Here is a 14,675-nt window from a genome sequence, read left to right on the forward strand (position 1 = left end):
ATATGATGGGACATTTTATAATATAAATCTTTATTTCAATTACATCTTGTGTAATTATTTTTAAGAAACTCTTACCAAAGCTAGTGTAACGACTGAGTACGACTCTGCCTCTTGCAACTATGTACTAGTGTGGCATATCAAAGAATCGACACAAAAAGTTACTTGAAAGATCTCTGGCTACGGTTACTCCTTTAGAACTAAATCCTGAACTTAAGGATCAAGTGCTCAAATTGAATAACTCACCCCTAAACTTTCAAATAAAAGTACCGTTGCACGCACAAGGATTATTGTGATTTAAAATCTTCTTGCGACCATAATGTTGGCCTCAATAAGAACCAGAATGGATGTCAACGGGAGTAAAAAAGGCATTCAATGAAGTAGTTCCATTACTAATCATTTGTGGTGTGTTTACACTTGGGTTATCTTTAACTTCTGCACATTATTGGCAAACAGCCTTCTGGAAAAGCTCAAAGCAACTTGAAGAACAAAAAAATGTTAAGAGAAGAATCAAGGAAATAAGAAACAGAAACAGAAGTTGGGGCTGCTTCTTCAAATACTTTAATCAAGTCCCCGTATCGTATCTTCCTTTGCAATAACCCTAAACCTTCAGGAATTGTCCACACGGACTTTTGATCAATTGGAAATGCAACACGTAGAGGGATCTTGATGTATGATTTGCAACAATGGATGATTTGATGCCACAACAAAAAAACCCTACACCTCACTCTGCCTTCGACTTCTCCATTTTACGCGATTTGCTGCTGGGAGCATGCATACATCTCCCCACAAACTTGAGGATCTCATCAATCAGTATAACTGGAAACGCAACAGCCAGCACTAATAACCATTCATTGACGCTGAGAGGCACAATGCCAAATACTTGTGCAAGGAAGGGAACATAGAGGATCATGAAATGCAATGCAAACGAGACTAACATGGCCAGCAAGAGCCATGGATTGACCCATGGAGGCATTGTCAAGAGGCTACCATCCTCAGATAAGGCATTCAGGGAATTGAACATTTCAATTGCAACCAAGACAGAGAGGGAGAGGGTCATTGCTTTCACTTTGCCTGCCTGGAAGTAATCACAAGGATTATCATCAAAGGAGAACACCCGAGCCCCAGCTGTGAAGTTGGAAACTGTAAACCCTTCCCAAGAAGAGCACTGGCCCCAGTTGGAAAGCTGAGAATAGGTGACTAGTGTGTGTCCATCCTTGCTCAGGTCAATGCCCAAGAACGAGCTCTGTGTATACCATATAACGAAGATACCCACAGTCGCTAATCCTACATAGAGTCCAATGACCTGCACCATATTTTAAGAGTAAACAAGATAGAAGTTGAGTAAACACAAGAATGAATATTTTTAGGCAGACTTGAGAAGCAACAAGATGGTTGTGAAAAGGTCAGGATACCAGATAACGGAATAAAATCCAAGCACTGATCAATGGGTCATTGCTTCTTCTAGGAGGCTGCTTCATTATATCCTTATCCGGTGGATTGAATCCGAGGGCAGTTGCAGGAGGACCATCAGTAACAAGATTAACCCATAACAGCTGAACAGGGATCAGGCCTTCCGGAATACCTAAAGCAGCCGTCATAAATATGCAGGCAACCTCACCAATATTTGAGGAGATCATGTACCTACAATAAGATAACATCTGAGCCATACTAAATAGTTGGGTACTAAAATGAGAAACAGAAGCTCCAAATTAATTATGATAATAATTGTAGAAGAACCACATATTTTCATTTTTCGGGGGCAACCTGAATTCTTTAAACATTAATTTTTAAAAACTGAAGACCATCAAAATAACTAGCCTACTATATGTCCTCTGTACCCTACCAAATACGAACACAAGAAAATAAAAGCATAGAAATTTCAAACCCAACCTGAAGCAACTTAACCTGGAGAGTTTGGCATCCACACTTCATGTGTGGTGATATCCGACCTGCATTTGGAACCACGTATATCAGTGGCCTGGACTGATTTCCTAACCTCATTCCTAATTGGCTGGTGGAAGAATTGCTGATGGTCAGCGGTTGATAACATTCAAGAGGATCAGGAATTGGGATTCTCCTTTCTTATTTTCACTTCATTGGAATTCTCCTATCAGGAGAGTTCTTGGCACTCATAGACCAGTAAACACTTCACAGGTTTTTGCTTCATGAAGGCTGAAGAAGAGTCCTTCATGTTACTTACTCTTTTCAAGTTGCAATTCCCATATTACCCCTCCCACTCTCTTTTGTACTCTTTTCCACATTATTTCAATTTTATTCCAAGCCTATCCCTTCTCTGCTATCCGAAGTATAAATGTGAAATGTGAATGGATAATTTTTGGGTGGCAAATAATACTAAATGAATTAAAACACTCTTGCAAAACCAAGTGAACAAGTGTCCCTTGGGGGCAATCCTCATTGTCAAAAAGTCAAATTGATTCAACTGCACGTCTCCAGGAGTTTTCAACTCTCAAAAGATAACCGCTGCAGGTATTCCCCATTGACCAGAGTCTTCCCAAAGAAGTAACCCAGGCATGTCACACCTGAGGAAAACCATGGACAACCTTGTAAAGGGCCATAAGCAGATTCCCATTCTTCTTTTCACACCAGAATCTGTCATTCTGCTTGCATTAACCACTCTAAATAGGAGAATAGATAGATATTCTCAAAAGTACTAAATTACAAATTAGAAAAAACAAAGGCCCCATTCCCATAGCAAGTGCATGTAAAATTAGTTGTTAACCTAATTTACAATTTTCCATTAGCAAGTACCTTTTCTTAAGGAATAAAATGCATCACATAACCCCCCCCCCCCCAAAAAAAAAAAAAAAAAAAAAAAGAGAAGAAGAGGAAAGAAAGAAAGAAAGTGGGGATTGCAAGGGGAAGCAAACCTGATGAATGCCTTCATGTTGTTATAAATAGATCTGCCCTCACCAACTGCAGAAACTATTGTACTGAAATTATCATCTGATAACACCATATCAGAAGCTTCTTTTGCAACCTACAAACAAAGAAGATGCAATAGAAAGATAGTCAGACAGATATTTAAAACAAATGATGTAAATTAACCAAACAAATTAAAGAACACAATTAAAGTTTTGTGTTAGGAAATGTGGAGGAAAGTATAAAGAAGGGATTTAAATGGATCATGTAGTTTGTAGGCAATTTTAAGCAAACCAGCCATAGGAATGGAGCTCAAATCTGATCAATGACTAGTCTTTAGGGGTGAGTGCCTGCTCTAAATCTGGTCCAACTCTGATGGTCAAGACCCGACACAATCTCAGAAATAGGTGCTGCTGTAACAGCGTAGAGGCTGAAGCCAAGGTCAAGTGAAGGCCCAGGGAACAGTAGAAAACCCTCCCAGTATCAGTCCATTTCTCACCAGAAAATTGCTGGGATACAGGACAGATTTCACAAAAAGGAGGTCTGCAGATCTAGCAAACCAGTGAGAGTTTTGAACTCTAAGTCAGGATCAAGTGTAGCCCTGGGTTGTTAGAGTCAGTTGCCAAAGCTCCATTGGAACAGCGGACAAATTGCACAAAATTCAGGTGTGAAGCTTGCAGGAAGAACCAAACTGAAATTTCAAATCCACAGCTGTTCTAGAGCCTACTTAGGTTGTATAACAGCACCAACTACTGAGAATAATTTGACAGAGGCTCGGTGCTGGTCTTCAAAGTACACTCTCACAGTGCTCATTACAGACACAGACCCAGCACAGCAGTATTGATTAAGTTACTTAGGTTGTATAACAGCACCAACTACTGAGAATAATTTGACAGAGGCTCGGTTCTGGTCTTCAAAGTATACTCTCACAGTGCTCATTACAGACACAGACCCAGCACAGCAGTATTGATTAAGTTACTTAGGTTGTATAACAGCACCAACTACTGAGAATAATTTGACAGAGGCTCGGTTCTGGTCTTCAAAGTACACTCTCACAGTGCTCATTACAGACACAGACCCAGCACAGCAGTATTGATTAAGTGGGACGAGAGGAGGAGGAAGAGGAGAAAGAAGAAGAAAGGGGGTAGTGAGATGCACTTTCTCAGCCCTGGTCTCTCAACCACAGCTATCCCAGCTGCTAAAACAAGGTGCAAGCATGCCTCATAATTCATTGTCTACCTATTAAAAAGAGGCTGGATGTAATGAAGTAACTTAGCTTACAAATTAGAAAGCAAGCAAATAGTAACTACTAAACCAAGCAAAACTAGTAACAATAGAAAATTCTGAAAAATAGAAACTAACCAGAATTAAAGACTTAGTCATGTCTTATAATACAACCAAATGCTATAATAAATATAATAGACACTTGAGTACTACCAAGGAAATAGTCTGAAAACAAAATCAGCAGCTAATTATTCGCATCTGGCCCTACCAAGGATCTTCTAGTAATATTATCACCATGGCAAAATAGGACTGTTCACATGAACAAAGTTTTGACCTCTTCTTCATGTTTTTCCTACAACAGAAATACCCTAGGTGAAAGATATCAATCCCCAGACACTACTACAGTAGACCTCTAAACACGGCAAGAAAAAAAAAAAGGTCATTAGAACCCCATACAAGATTATTAAAGACTCTTTAAACACCAGCATGCCACAACCCTCTCAAGCTCGATGCTTTTATAGAAATTAATAGAAATTAATAGAAATAAAAGGAAATAATCTAACTGATTTAAAAAACTGGGAATATTTACATCTGCTGGTAAGTTCCATCAGAGCCTAGGGAGCAGATACAACAATTAGAAACCAAAAATAACATACCTCAGTTCCAGCTATGCCCATGGCAATCCCAATATCAGCTAATTTCAGAGCAGGGGCATCATTCACCCCATCCCCAGTCATCGCAACCACCTCCCCATCTTCTTTGAGCAACCTCACAATCTCTTGCTTATGTCGTGGTTCCGCCCTAGAGAAGAGAAGGCCGCATTTTTGCCTCAAATAGGATTTCTGATCATGAAGTTCCATAAATTCTTTTCCGGTTAAGCTTTTTGAGCTAATATCCTCTTTTGGTCCAAAAACACCAATTTCACGACAAATAGCTTCCGCTGTATTTTTGTTATCCCCCGTAATGACCATAACACGGATGCCAGCTGCTCTGCAATCCTCAATTGCTTCATGCACCTCTTCTCGAGGAGGATCCTGTAAAATGATTAGATCAAAACATTCAGTATCCTCAATTTCACACCTTCCTTTTTTTCTTTTCTTTTTTGGGTATTTGGGGTTGGGGGGAGGGTGGTGCTAGGAATAAGCGGATAAATGCTGTTAGTTCATAAGAGAATGTTTCAATAATCAGAAGGGTGAACCCAACACTCCAACAGAGAAGCCAGAGAGGATGGTTAAATTTTTAGCAATGAGTATGTGCCAACTCACCCTCAATCCCACCAAACCAACAAAAGTGAGACCACTCTCAATTGACGAATAATTAGATGGATTAAGTAAGAGTTTATGAGCTGGATGATCTTCATCACCATCATATGTTGCAAACTCAGCAATATCCTTCTTGTAAGCAAAACCAAGACAACGCAATGCAGATGTGGACATTTCATGAAGGGACCGCAGAATAAGGTCTTTTGTACTTTCACTCATTTCTGCCACAGAACCATCATGCAACTGAACAGAGGAGCTCCTTTCCAATAAATTTTCTACTGCACCCTGCCAGAAAACAAGAACCACAATATTCACATAAATGAAAGGACTTGAAAAATGAGCAGAAAACCTAAACACAGGAGCAAGGGTATCCATGCTAGCATTTGCTTCCACCTAAAAGCACATGTATTTTCTATCTCCCTCCCCCCCCCCCCTCTTCCTCTTTTCTTTTCTTAGAACGTGGGACATGTCCTCCCACCTTAGTCAACATAGAAACTTTCAATAAACATAAAGTAACCATGTAAATGAACATGTCTGAAGAAAAGAAGTAGACATAAGTAACAGCATAGAAAATTACAATTAGGTAAAAGAAAGTCTTCCCTGGTAAATCAATTCTGTTTTCATAAATTTTGAAAACCCTCTACCCCATCCACACCATCCAGGACAACCATCTGCTTTTGGAAGGCGGTTAGGACTTGATGCAAACAAGTTTGGTAAAAAAACAAAAAAAATCAATAAATAAGACTGTGTATGCCATATACGGAATCAAAATGGTCATCTGTAAAATGATCATATAAAAGAAGGGCTGCGGTAATGCTATTACCCACTACTCAGAACTCCAATGTGAATTTCTTATAATGTGTTTGGTTACTTAATTCCACCTATTAACAAATGATTGGATATTGCTTAGGCGACTTCCATAGACTTATCAAATTTGCCTTGAAAATGGAATCATCTGGATTTCACTGTTCTAAGATTTTGGGACTAATTCCCCCCCCCCCCCCACCCCCAAAAAAAAAAAGCCTACATATAAAAAAAAATCCTTAAAAAGACTCCTCGGAATCCTTCTTATCAGGAAAATCAATTCACCAGATCAGGATAACCAACAAGTTAATTTTAATCAACCACGATTCTATAGATGCTGATCCTATGAATTTGAAACTGGAATTGATGCAAGCATCTATTGATTAGTAACCATAACAAAGTCCACAAATCTTTGAAATGTGGACATTCAAAGAATGACAGGTGCATGATCTCAACATCGAGCAGCAGACGATAAAACTCCAATTTTAAGAGACCAATACACTATAAATTCCAAGAAAATGCATGAAATGACCAAACATATATCAAGTGCCATCCATTATGCTGAAAGCTTACAGAAGACTCTATAAAAATTAGCATGCATACAAGAAGCTGTGTACAAAACAAAGCCAAACACATGAAGCTTGACGGTCATTGGCAGCAAAATTCGCTGTGACAAAGTAAATGTTCAAAAATCAAAATAAGCAAACAATACATCCATTCTAACTTAACATTTCAATAGATGGAATAAGCAAAAAATTACCCATGTGCAAGCACAAAGAAATACTTTCTTCGCATTATTTTTTGGAGAAAACAAAGGCCATAGAACCAGGTTCACAACAACATAAAACACCCACAACTGCACACGCACGCACACACACAAACAGATTTAGTGTCCATACCTTCACAAGTAATGAATTCCTCCCAGAAGCTGATTTCACTATAACTCCCATGGACTTGCGATCGCGATCAAACTCAAGAGTTGCAATACGACGTTCAATTTTATTCCAATGTTGACAACAACCTTTAACAACAATGCAAATTGAAAGTGTGATATACAACTATCCATACACATATACATGAAGAAGCACAACAAAGTTCACAAGGATTCAACATACGTAACGGATCAGCAGAACCACGATACGAGTCAGACAACCCTTCAGGAAGCCCCATCTTCTCCACCATAACCTGAAGAGAAAAAGGAAGAGAGTCATTAAGGAACCTCACCACATTAAATATATAGCTTCTTTTTTTCTATCTATCGATCTATATATCTAATGAAGCAATAACTGGAAAGGGTAGTTCAAAACCTTTAGCACTATAGCAAAGCATCTACAAGAAAGCGAGAGCCAAAACAAGCAACAGTTCCCCTATTGTTAATATCTCTACACCCCCAACTATTAACAACCGGGAAAGATAGTTCAAAACTTTCAGCGCTATAGAGAAGCATCTAGGAAAGCAAAAACCAAAATGGGCAGCAGTTCCTTTTGCAATTATATTTCTATGCTAAAAGTTGAGGCCTTGCTTCACATTTCAGTTCATTACAACATAGTACTGGCAATTAAAGTATAATAAATCATGCATAGATGACACAAGGAAGAATACAAAAGAGCATGAAAATATGAAGGCCTCACCTTGAGTGCTGCTTCAGTGGGCAAGCCGGTTGCCACATAGTGATGTTCAGATTCTGCAACACCTGCATCATAGTGATGTCCAGATTCTGCAACACCTGCATCATTGCAGACAGCAGCAATCGTCGCAATTGTTTGAAGATTTTCATCCATAACACCAGTCGTCCAGTCATGAATCCTCCCATCAAGAGGGTTGTACGTGGTCCCTTCTACATTAAAGGTCCTGGTTTTACCTGCACTAGGCCCCATCGCCACAAGCTTTGCCACAGCCATCTGATTAGTGGTTAATGTACCTGTCTTATCAGAACAAATCACAGTTGTACAGCCTAGTGTTTCCACACTAGGCAACTTCCTCACAAGTGCATTCTTCTGTGCCATCTTCCGTGTTCCAAGAGCCAAACAAGTTGTAATAACTGCTGGTAATCCTTCAGGAATAGCAGCAACAGCCAACGCTACTGCAATCTCAAAGTAGTATGTGCACTTCTCAAAAGAGAACTTAAAGTTGGCGGGCCAACCATCCACATAATCCCAAGTTAAGAAGTATTTTACATTGATGAGCCAAACCAGAGCGCATATAGCACCAATAATGGCAGTAAGGAGCTCTCCAAATTCATTAAGCTTCTTCTTCAATGGGGTATCTTCCTCATTCTGTGAAGCAGAGTGAATCTGGGAATGAACTTTCCCGATTTCTGTGTGCATGCCAGTCTGGATGACTAAGCAGATACAATTTCCATTCACAACCGTAGTGCTGGCAAAAACCATACACCACTTCCCTTGAATGTCCGTGTCTTGGGGGACCACCTTAGTGGTCTTGTTAACAGCTTCACTCTCCCCCGTTAATGACCCTTGCTCGACCCTCACCGTGGAGCTTATTAGACTCAAAACCCGCATATCAGCAGGAACCTTGTCGCCCACCCTAAGCTCAACAATATCACCCGGGACAAGTTCCTTTGCAGGTAGATCAGGAATCTGCTTACCGTCCCGAATGACCCTGGCATGCTCGGATTGAATCTCCTTCAGAGCTTCGAGTGCTTTCTCGGCGTTGTTCTCCTGCCAGACTCCAACTGCGGCATTTAGAATCAGGATCAGGAAGATCACAATGGGCTCGACGAACGCCGTAAGTTCCATCTTGTCCCCTTCACTGCCACCGTACCAAGCGAGTATGAATGAAATAACGGCAGCACCAAGTAGAATCCGAACAAGAGTATCGTTGAACTGTTCGAGAATGAGAGACCATATGGAAGGACCCCCATGTTCCTCCAACTCGTTCAAGCCGTAGATCTCACGCAGCTTCGCGACACTGTCCGAAGTCAAGCCAACATCTTTATCGACTTTGTACTCCTTTAGGCACTGGTCAACGTTTTTGGCCCATGCCGGGAAAACTTCTTTGTCAGTGGATCTCGATCCACTGTCATCACGTTTCCCATAATCTTGCCCTCCTTTTCCCATCGAGATTCAGTAAAATAAGAACTCGATAAGAAATCGTGTTAACAGAGACAAAAGGAAGAACCTTTCGGTGAAATTCGACGGAAAACCAGCAAAGGTTCCCCTATGATCTATTGATCTGCAATAACGGAAAAGAAACCCTAACCAATACCAAAATTAAATCCAACTTAATCTGAATGGATTTTTGCATCCAATAGTTACGGAAAAAGAAATCAACTGATGGAAAGAAGAAAATTCCAATTGCGAGCAAATGCTTTCTTAGAATTGGAAGATTTCAAGGTCATGATTACCAGATACACAAGGAGCTTCTCATGCTCCTCAAGTTATCGAAACTATATAGGTCTTCGCTATGTCTCAGATAGAAAAACTGCTCTGCATCTCTGCTTCTCTGCATCTCTGCTGCTCTTCCCTGTGTACTTTAACCGGTTTCGTTCCTTCTATTCCTTACTTCAGATTCCAAAACGTGAAGAAGAAGAAGAAGTGAAGGGGGTCCTCCAAAAATTGAAGAAGAAAAGAACACGTTTCTTGCTGAGAGAATCTGAAAAAGAGCGCTTCAATCGCTCATATAAAGGTCTAGGCGTCTAGCCTCTCAACTCACCAGTTTTCAAGCAACGTGTGAGCCTGTTCTTAACAGTTAAAATGGAACGGAACCAAACAGTCCCTAAAGTCGCCAAACTGAAGAAGTTGCCGAGAGCTTTCATTGCATTAAAGGCATCTTCCTCTGGCATCTTCGAATTCTTCACCTCTGAAACCCTTTATTTAATTAATTACTACCCTCCAAAACAAAACGTACCCCATCATCCTTGACTCGTTGGAACCCTAACGATGAGAAGAAGCTGCTTTGTACTTTCTTCTGGATTAAAAAAACCATGCAGGTCAGACTATAATGGTGATTCTACCCAAAAAAAAAAAAACTATAATGGTGACGTGTCAATGATGGCAGCCACCGGAAAACCAATATAAAACTAACTTAAGGTTCATAAATTATATGCTTGTACATTTGAAATTTGTGAATACTAGATAGGAATTGTATAAGAAGTAGAGGTATTGACTAGGGTAGGTTTGATATTTATATTTAAATGGATTATGGTTCAATGATGTACCATATGAAAACAATAAATGCACCATCGGATTACTTGTATCAATTGTTCTCTGATGGAGAAAACGAATCAAATAATAAAATTAAATTAAGGTTCATAAATTATATGGTCGTTCGTTTGAAAATTTGATGCATACTAGGTAGGAATTGTATAAGAGGTAGAGGTATTGACTAGTGGGTTTGATGTGTATATTTAAATGAATTATGGATCAATAATGTACAGCATGAAAACAAAAAATGCACTATTTAATACATTTTCAATTCTAAATTCTTTTATGTAAGTCAAATAATGTTTTCACAATAGCAGAAACACAATAAAATGCATTGAAGAAAATATTATAAATTATGAAAGTTAGAGTGTTTGTTAGGCTAGAATTTTATCATGCAATTTTTTATAAATTTTTTATAAATAGATAGGCCATTTATTTCCCTTTGGATGATGGACATACGTCTATCAGTTACCTTCAAAGGTTGAGGTAAGATTTAGAAGACAAAAAAAAAATTTATTTTAATTTAATCTGATGTGATTGATGTACATGTATCCTTCATCCAGAGATAAATGAAGGTCACGGGTTCGACCTTTGCGGACAACAAGCATCCCCTAAGGATGTAATCAAGGTACACGCAAGCTGGCCCGGATGAACCTTAGATGTTATAAAAAAAAAAAATTCTGAAAAAAAAATTGATGTTATAAAAATCCTTGTAAAGGTTATATTAATATTAGAGAAATGCAATATCATATAAATGCACGAGAGATAAGTCAGCATAACAATGGTGATAATATATTAATATAAGTGAGCTCAAGTGATAAGATTAGCTTCTATTAAAAAAAAAATGATAAGATTCGTTAGGAAACAAATGATTGATCGAAAGAGACGGCTAAATAGGTGGAAAATATAGAGCAATGATAATTCACATTATAGAACTCTTCTGCTCATAATTCTCTCTCTATATATATATGGGTGTAGAAAAATGTCTATATTTTAAAGTGCCACCCACACAAGGCATCAAGATTACACAAATTTATAAACTAAGGATCCAATTAAGGTCAAAGAGTGTGGCACGATACGGACACAGCGTTTCCAGCAAGGAAGTCAGCCACAACATTACTCTCTTTTAACATGAAATAAATAAATATTCTGAAACCAGATGCAATAATCACCACATCCCACACTAAGTTTTGTATGTCCACTAGAATCAGCTCTAGCTTGGTCACGAACTTGATCGCTTATGCAGAATCCAATTCCATCAGGACATTGCAAAAACCCTCCTCCAAGGCTATTAAAATACCTTTCACGGAACGCCAAAATCTCACCAATTAAAGTCGTATCGAACTGGGCTAGGATTGCAAACCCTTTAATGGGCCTTCCACCCTGCATACAAAGCCCAGCCCACTCCCCTCCCTGTTGAGTGCAGCATCTACATTGATTTTCACAAACCCAAGTGGAGGACACATCCACCGAATCGAAAGCACAAGAAGCTCCCTCCCTTCGATCATGGCTATCTGCATTGTTCAACTCGCCGGAGCATCTAGAAAATTCCAACGCCTCAGCCATCGCCTTCTTAGCCACCTTCTCCGGAGTCCACTGCACACCCTCAAAGATAAGAGCGTTTCTCACTTTCCAGATTCTCCAGCATACATGAGATGAGGCTTCCTCAAAACCCTTTTTGTCCTTCAGTAGACAACTCTTCCATTCGTTGATCGCCTTGTGCACCATGGGATTGGCCGACGGCAAGAAAGAAAGAGGTGATGCGAATCATACCCTGTGAGCAAACTGACAATCCAACAAGATATGATAAATAGATTCTATCTCATAGCATATGCTACATTGAGGATCAAAGTGTTCAATTCTCTTGGATAGCTCAACCGCTGAAGGTAAAACTATTGCACACGCTCTCCATAACATATGTTTGATTTTTGGGGCTAAATGATAATTCCAAATGTTTTCCGTACCACCAAATCAACCTTAGCTTTATAGGAGACCACTGATGATGGTTGATTGCTTATTTCCCTCTCTCTCAAATCTAGGATGTGGTGGTACGTAGATTTTACAGAGAAGATCCCACTTCTTGCTAGACCCCAAATTCTTCTGTCCTCCCTAGGGATTAGGCTACGCATCGGGATTACTTCACACTTTCGAGGCTAATTTGCATAACTTGACAATATTCTACAAGTAAGGATCCCTAAAGCTTAACCCATCCTATCTTTTTTTTTTTTTTTATGTTCACCCTGGCCAACTTACACGCACCACAATTACATCCTCAAGAGAAAATATAATACTATCAAAGTTATTCACAAACTTGAAAGTTAGAAATCAAAATCTCCATCTCCCTAACAAGTCGTATGTTTGGAACGGGGTTAATCTTCATGGAGAAAATATAATACTATCATCAACTTGACTAATTTATAAATTAGATTAAAATATATTAAAATCATCAAAAACTTTTCCTTTTCCTTTTTTTATTTTGTTTCTTTTGGTGTAAATAGTGATGCGGTTAGATTTTGAGTTTTGAAACCCGAAGTTAATGCGAAGTTTCCTTCTGTTTACATGTTTGATTCGGTTTCCCAGCACGGAAATCCATTTCCATAAGTTATGGATCTCGCGTTTCCCAACAAGTGACGTGGTGACTGTCTGACCATCCGATATTCCGATACAACAACACCGTTCTCTTTTTATCTACTTTTTTAGAGTTTTAGGTATCTTAATTGAATTACTTTGCATTTCATTATTTTATTATTATCAGAGGCGGCGAAGGTGAGGAAGAAAGCTATCTGTCAAGTCTCGATTACACAATGTAGATCCAAATAACCGTACACACTAATCACGCATTTTCAAAACAAAGTCAACGACACGGGCACGCTGTACTTCACTCCAAACTGTTGGATAAGAATATTTTACCAATTACTCACTTCACGTATTATCCCATTTTCAATGTGAATTCCGGATTTTTTATATTTTTTTATCTAAGGTTCGTCGCACACCACGATTACATCTTTAGGGGAGCTTTTATATAATTAATATAGGCAGGCGTACGCAGACCACGATTACATCTTTAGGGGAGCTTTTATATAATTAATATAGGCAGGCGTACGCACACCACGATTACATCTTTAGGGGAGCTTTTATATAATTAATATAGGCAGAGCTACGCCTTTGGTTCCAAAAAGATTCGAACTCTGATCTCCTATGTGGAAACGAACAACCATATAATTTATGAACCGTACACACTAATCACCCTTCGAGGTTGTGTATTCCGGATTTTCACTGGCTCCAGTTATCATGTAGTTATGTGCACCATTAAATTATTGCCATGTGTAAAATTTTAGGGTTTATTTTATTTAATTTATTTTTATTCTTAATTTTTAGAGCAAATTGCACTAACACATCAAAATGAGGCCTTAAAGCATTGACACACTCCATTTTATGTAAAATGTACAAATATATCCAATGAAAATCTAATTTTAGGGTTTATTTTTTAAATATAAAGTAGGGTGTCAGTCCTTTAAGGTTTCTATTTTGAGATGTCAATGACTCAATGCACTTTTCTCTAATTTTTAGTATTTACAACATTCACTATTTTTTGAGTGAAACTAGTGATTATTTATTATTATCTCAAAAATTACATGGCACCTATATGCATGATAATTACAAGTTAAATGATTTGTAATACTTAAATACCCTTCCCTTATTTAAATCATTCAAATGCTCTCAAAACATGAATATGACAATAATACCCCTCATTTGATAAATATGCCAAAAGGATTGTGGCGACACGGAGTGGCGTGGTTTGGCCGTGATTCTGACGAATTGTTTCGGGCGATTGAGTGATTCAGAATGCTGGCCACCTCTAGGGTTAATGTTTGTGGGATTGTACTAAACCCAGCTTTCATGTTTTATTCTTTGCTTGCTTCAACTTCTATGAATTTCTCAAAAAGTTGCAGAACGAGAGAATACAACTACAATAATGTATGAAACAAAATTATAAGAAAACCACCAAAATTAAAGCGTCTCTATCTATTTCTAGCTTTATGCTAGGGCCTTGCAAATTGCAATATGGGTTTAAGTTGAACTGGGGAATATACATAAATTGTCTGGAGTGTGAAATTTTCGGTGGGCATTGTGGGTTTAGTGTCACTTGCAACCAATTTCTCTACTTTTGCAGATGGATAGTGGAAAGTAAGATAATCTCTGTTTCTATTCATTATTTGCTCTCTTTCTAACCCTAAAGTTCACCCAAATCGGTGTAGAGAGTAAGAAATTCAGGTAAGAACTGGTTAGCCTGAAGATTAATCGGATTCAGTTTCAGGAACTTTGCTAGGAGAAAGATCAT

At 38.6% G+C, this 14,675-nt stretch overlaps 1 protein-coding gene across 2 annotated transcripts; it reads right to left on the bottom strand.

The window, feature by feature from the left end:
• Positions 1-328: 328 nt before the first annotated feature.
• On the bottom strand, positions 329-9,983 carry LOC149027123 (calcium-transporting ATPase 4, endoplasmic reticulum-type-like). 2 transcript variants are annotated; one of them, XM_089159406.1, is made up of 9 exons: positions 9,535-9,983; positions 7,802-9,362; positions 7,286-7,355; positions 7,070-7,191; positions 5,370-5,651; positions 4,761-5,138; positions 2,889-2,998; positions 1,413-1,641; positions 329-1,303 (listed from the first exon to the last, which is right to left on the bottom strand). In XM_089159406.1, the coding sequence occupies exons 2-9, from the start codon at positions 9,245-9,247 to the stop codon at positions 722-724; spliced, it is 3,219 nt and encodes a 1,072-aa protein (XP_089015532.1). In that variant the 5' UTR covers positions 9,248-9,362; positions 9,535-9,983; the 3' UTR covers positions 329-721. The 2 variants fall into 2 exon arrangements, with proteins under 2 accessions (XP_089015532.1, XP_089015524.1); XM_089159398.1 differs by having other exon boundaries at positions 7,802-9,982.
• Positions 9,984-14,675: the final 4,692 nt, after the last annotated feature.

This window comes from Hakea prostrata, chromosome 1 (genome assembly GCF_041222555.1).
Source record: "Hakea prostrata isolate BN-2017 chromosome 1, UWA_Hpros_2, whole genome shotgun sequence".
In the NCBI taxonomy this organism is placed as follows: Eukaryota; Viridiplantae; Streptophyta; class Magnoliopsida; order Proteales; family Proteaceae; genus Hakea; species Hakea prostrata.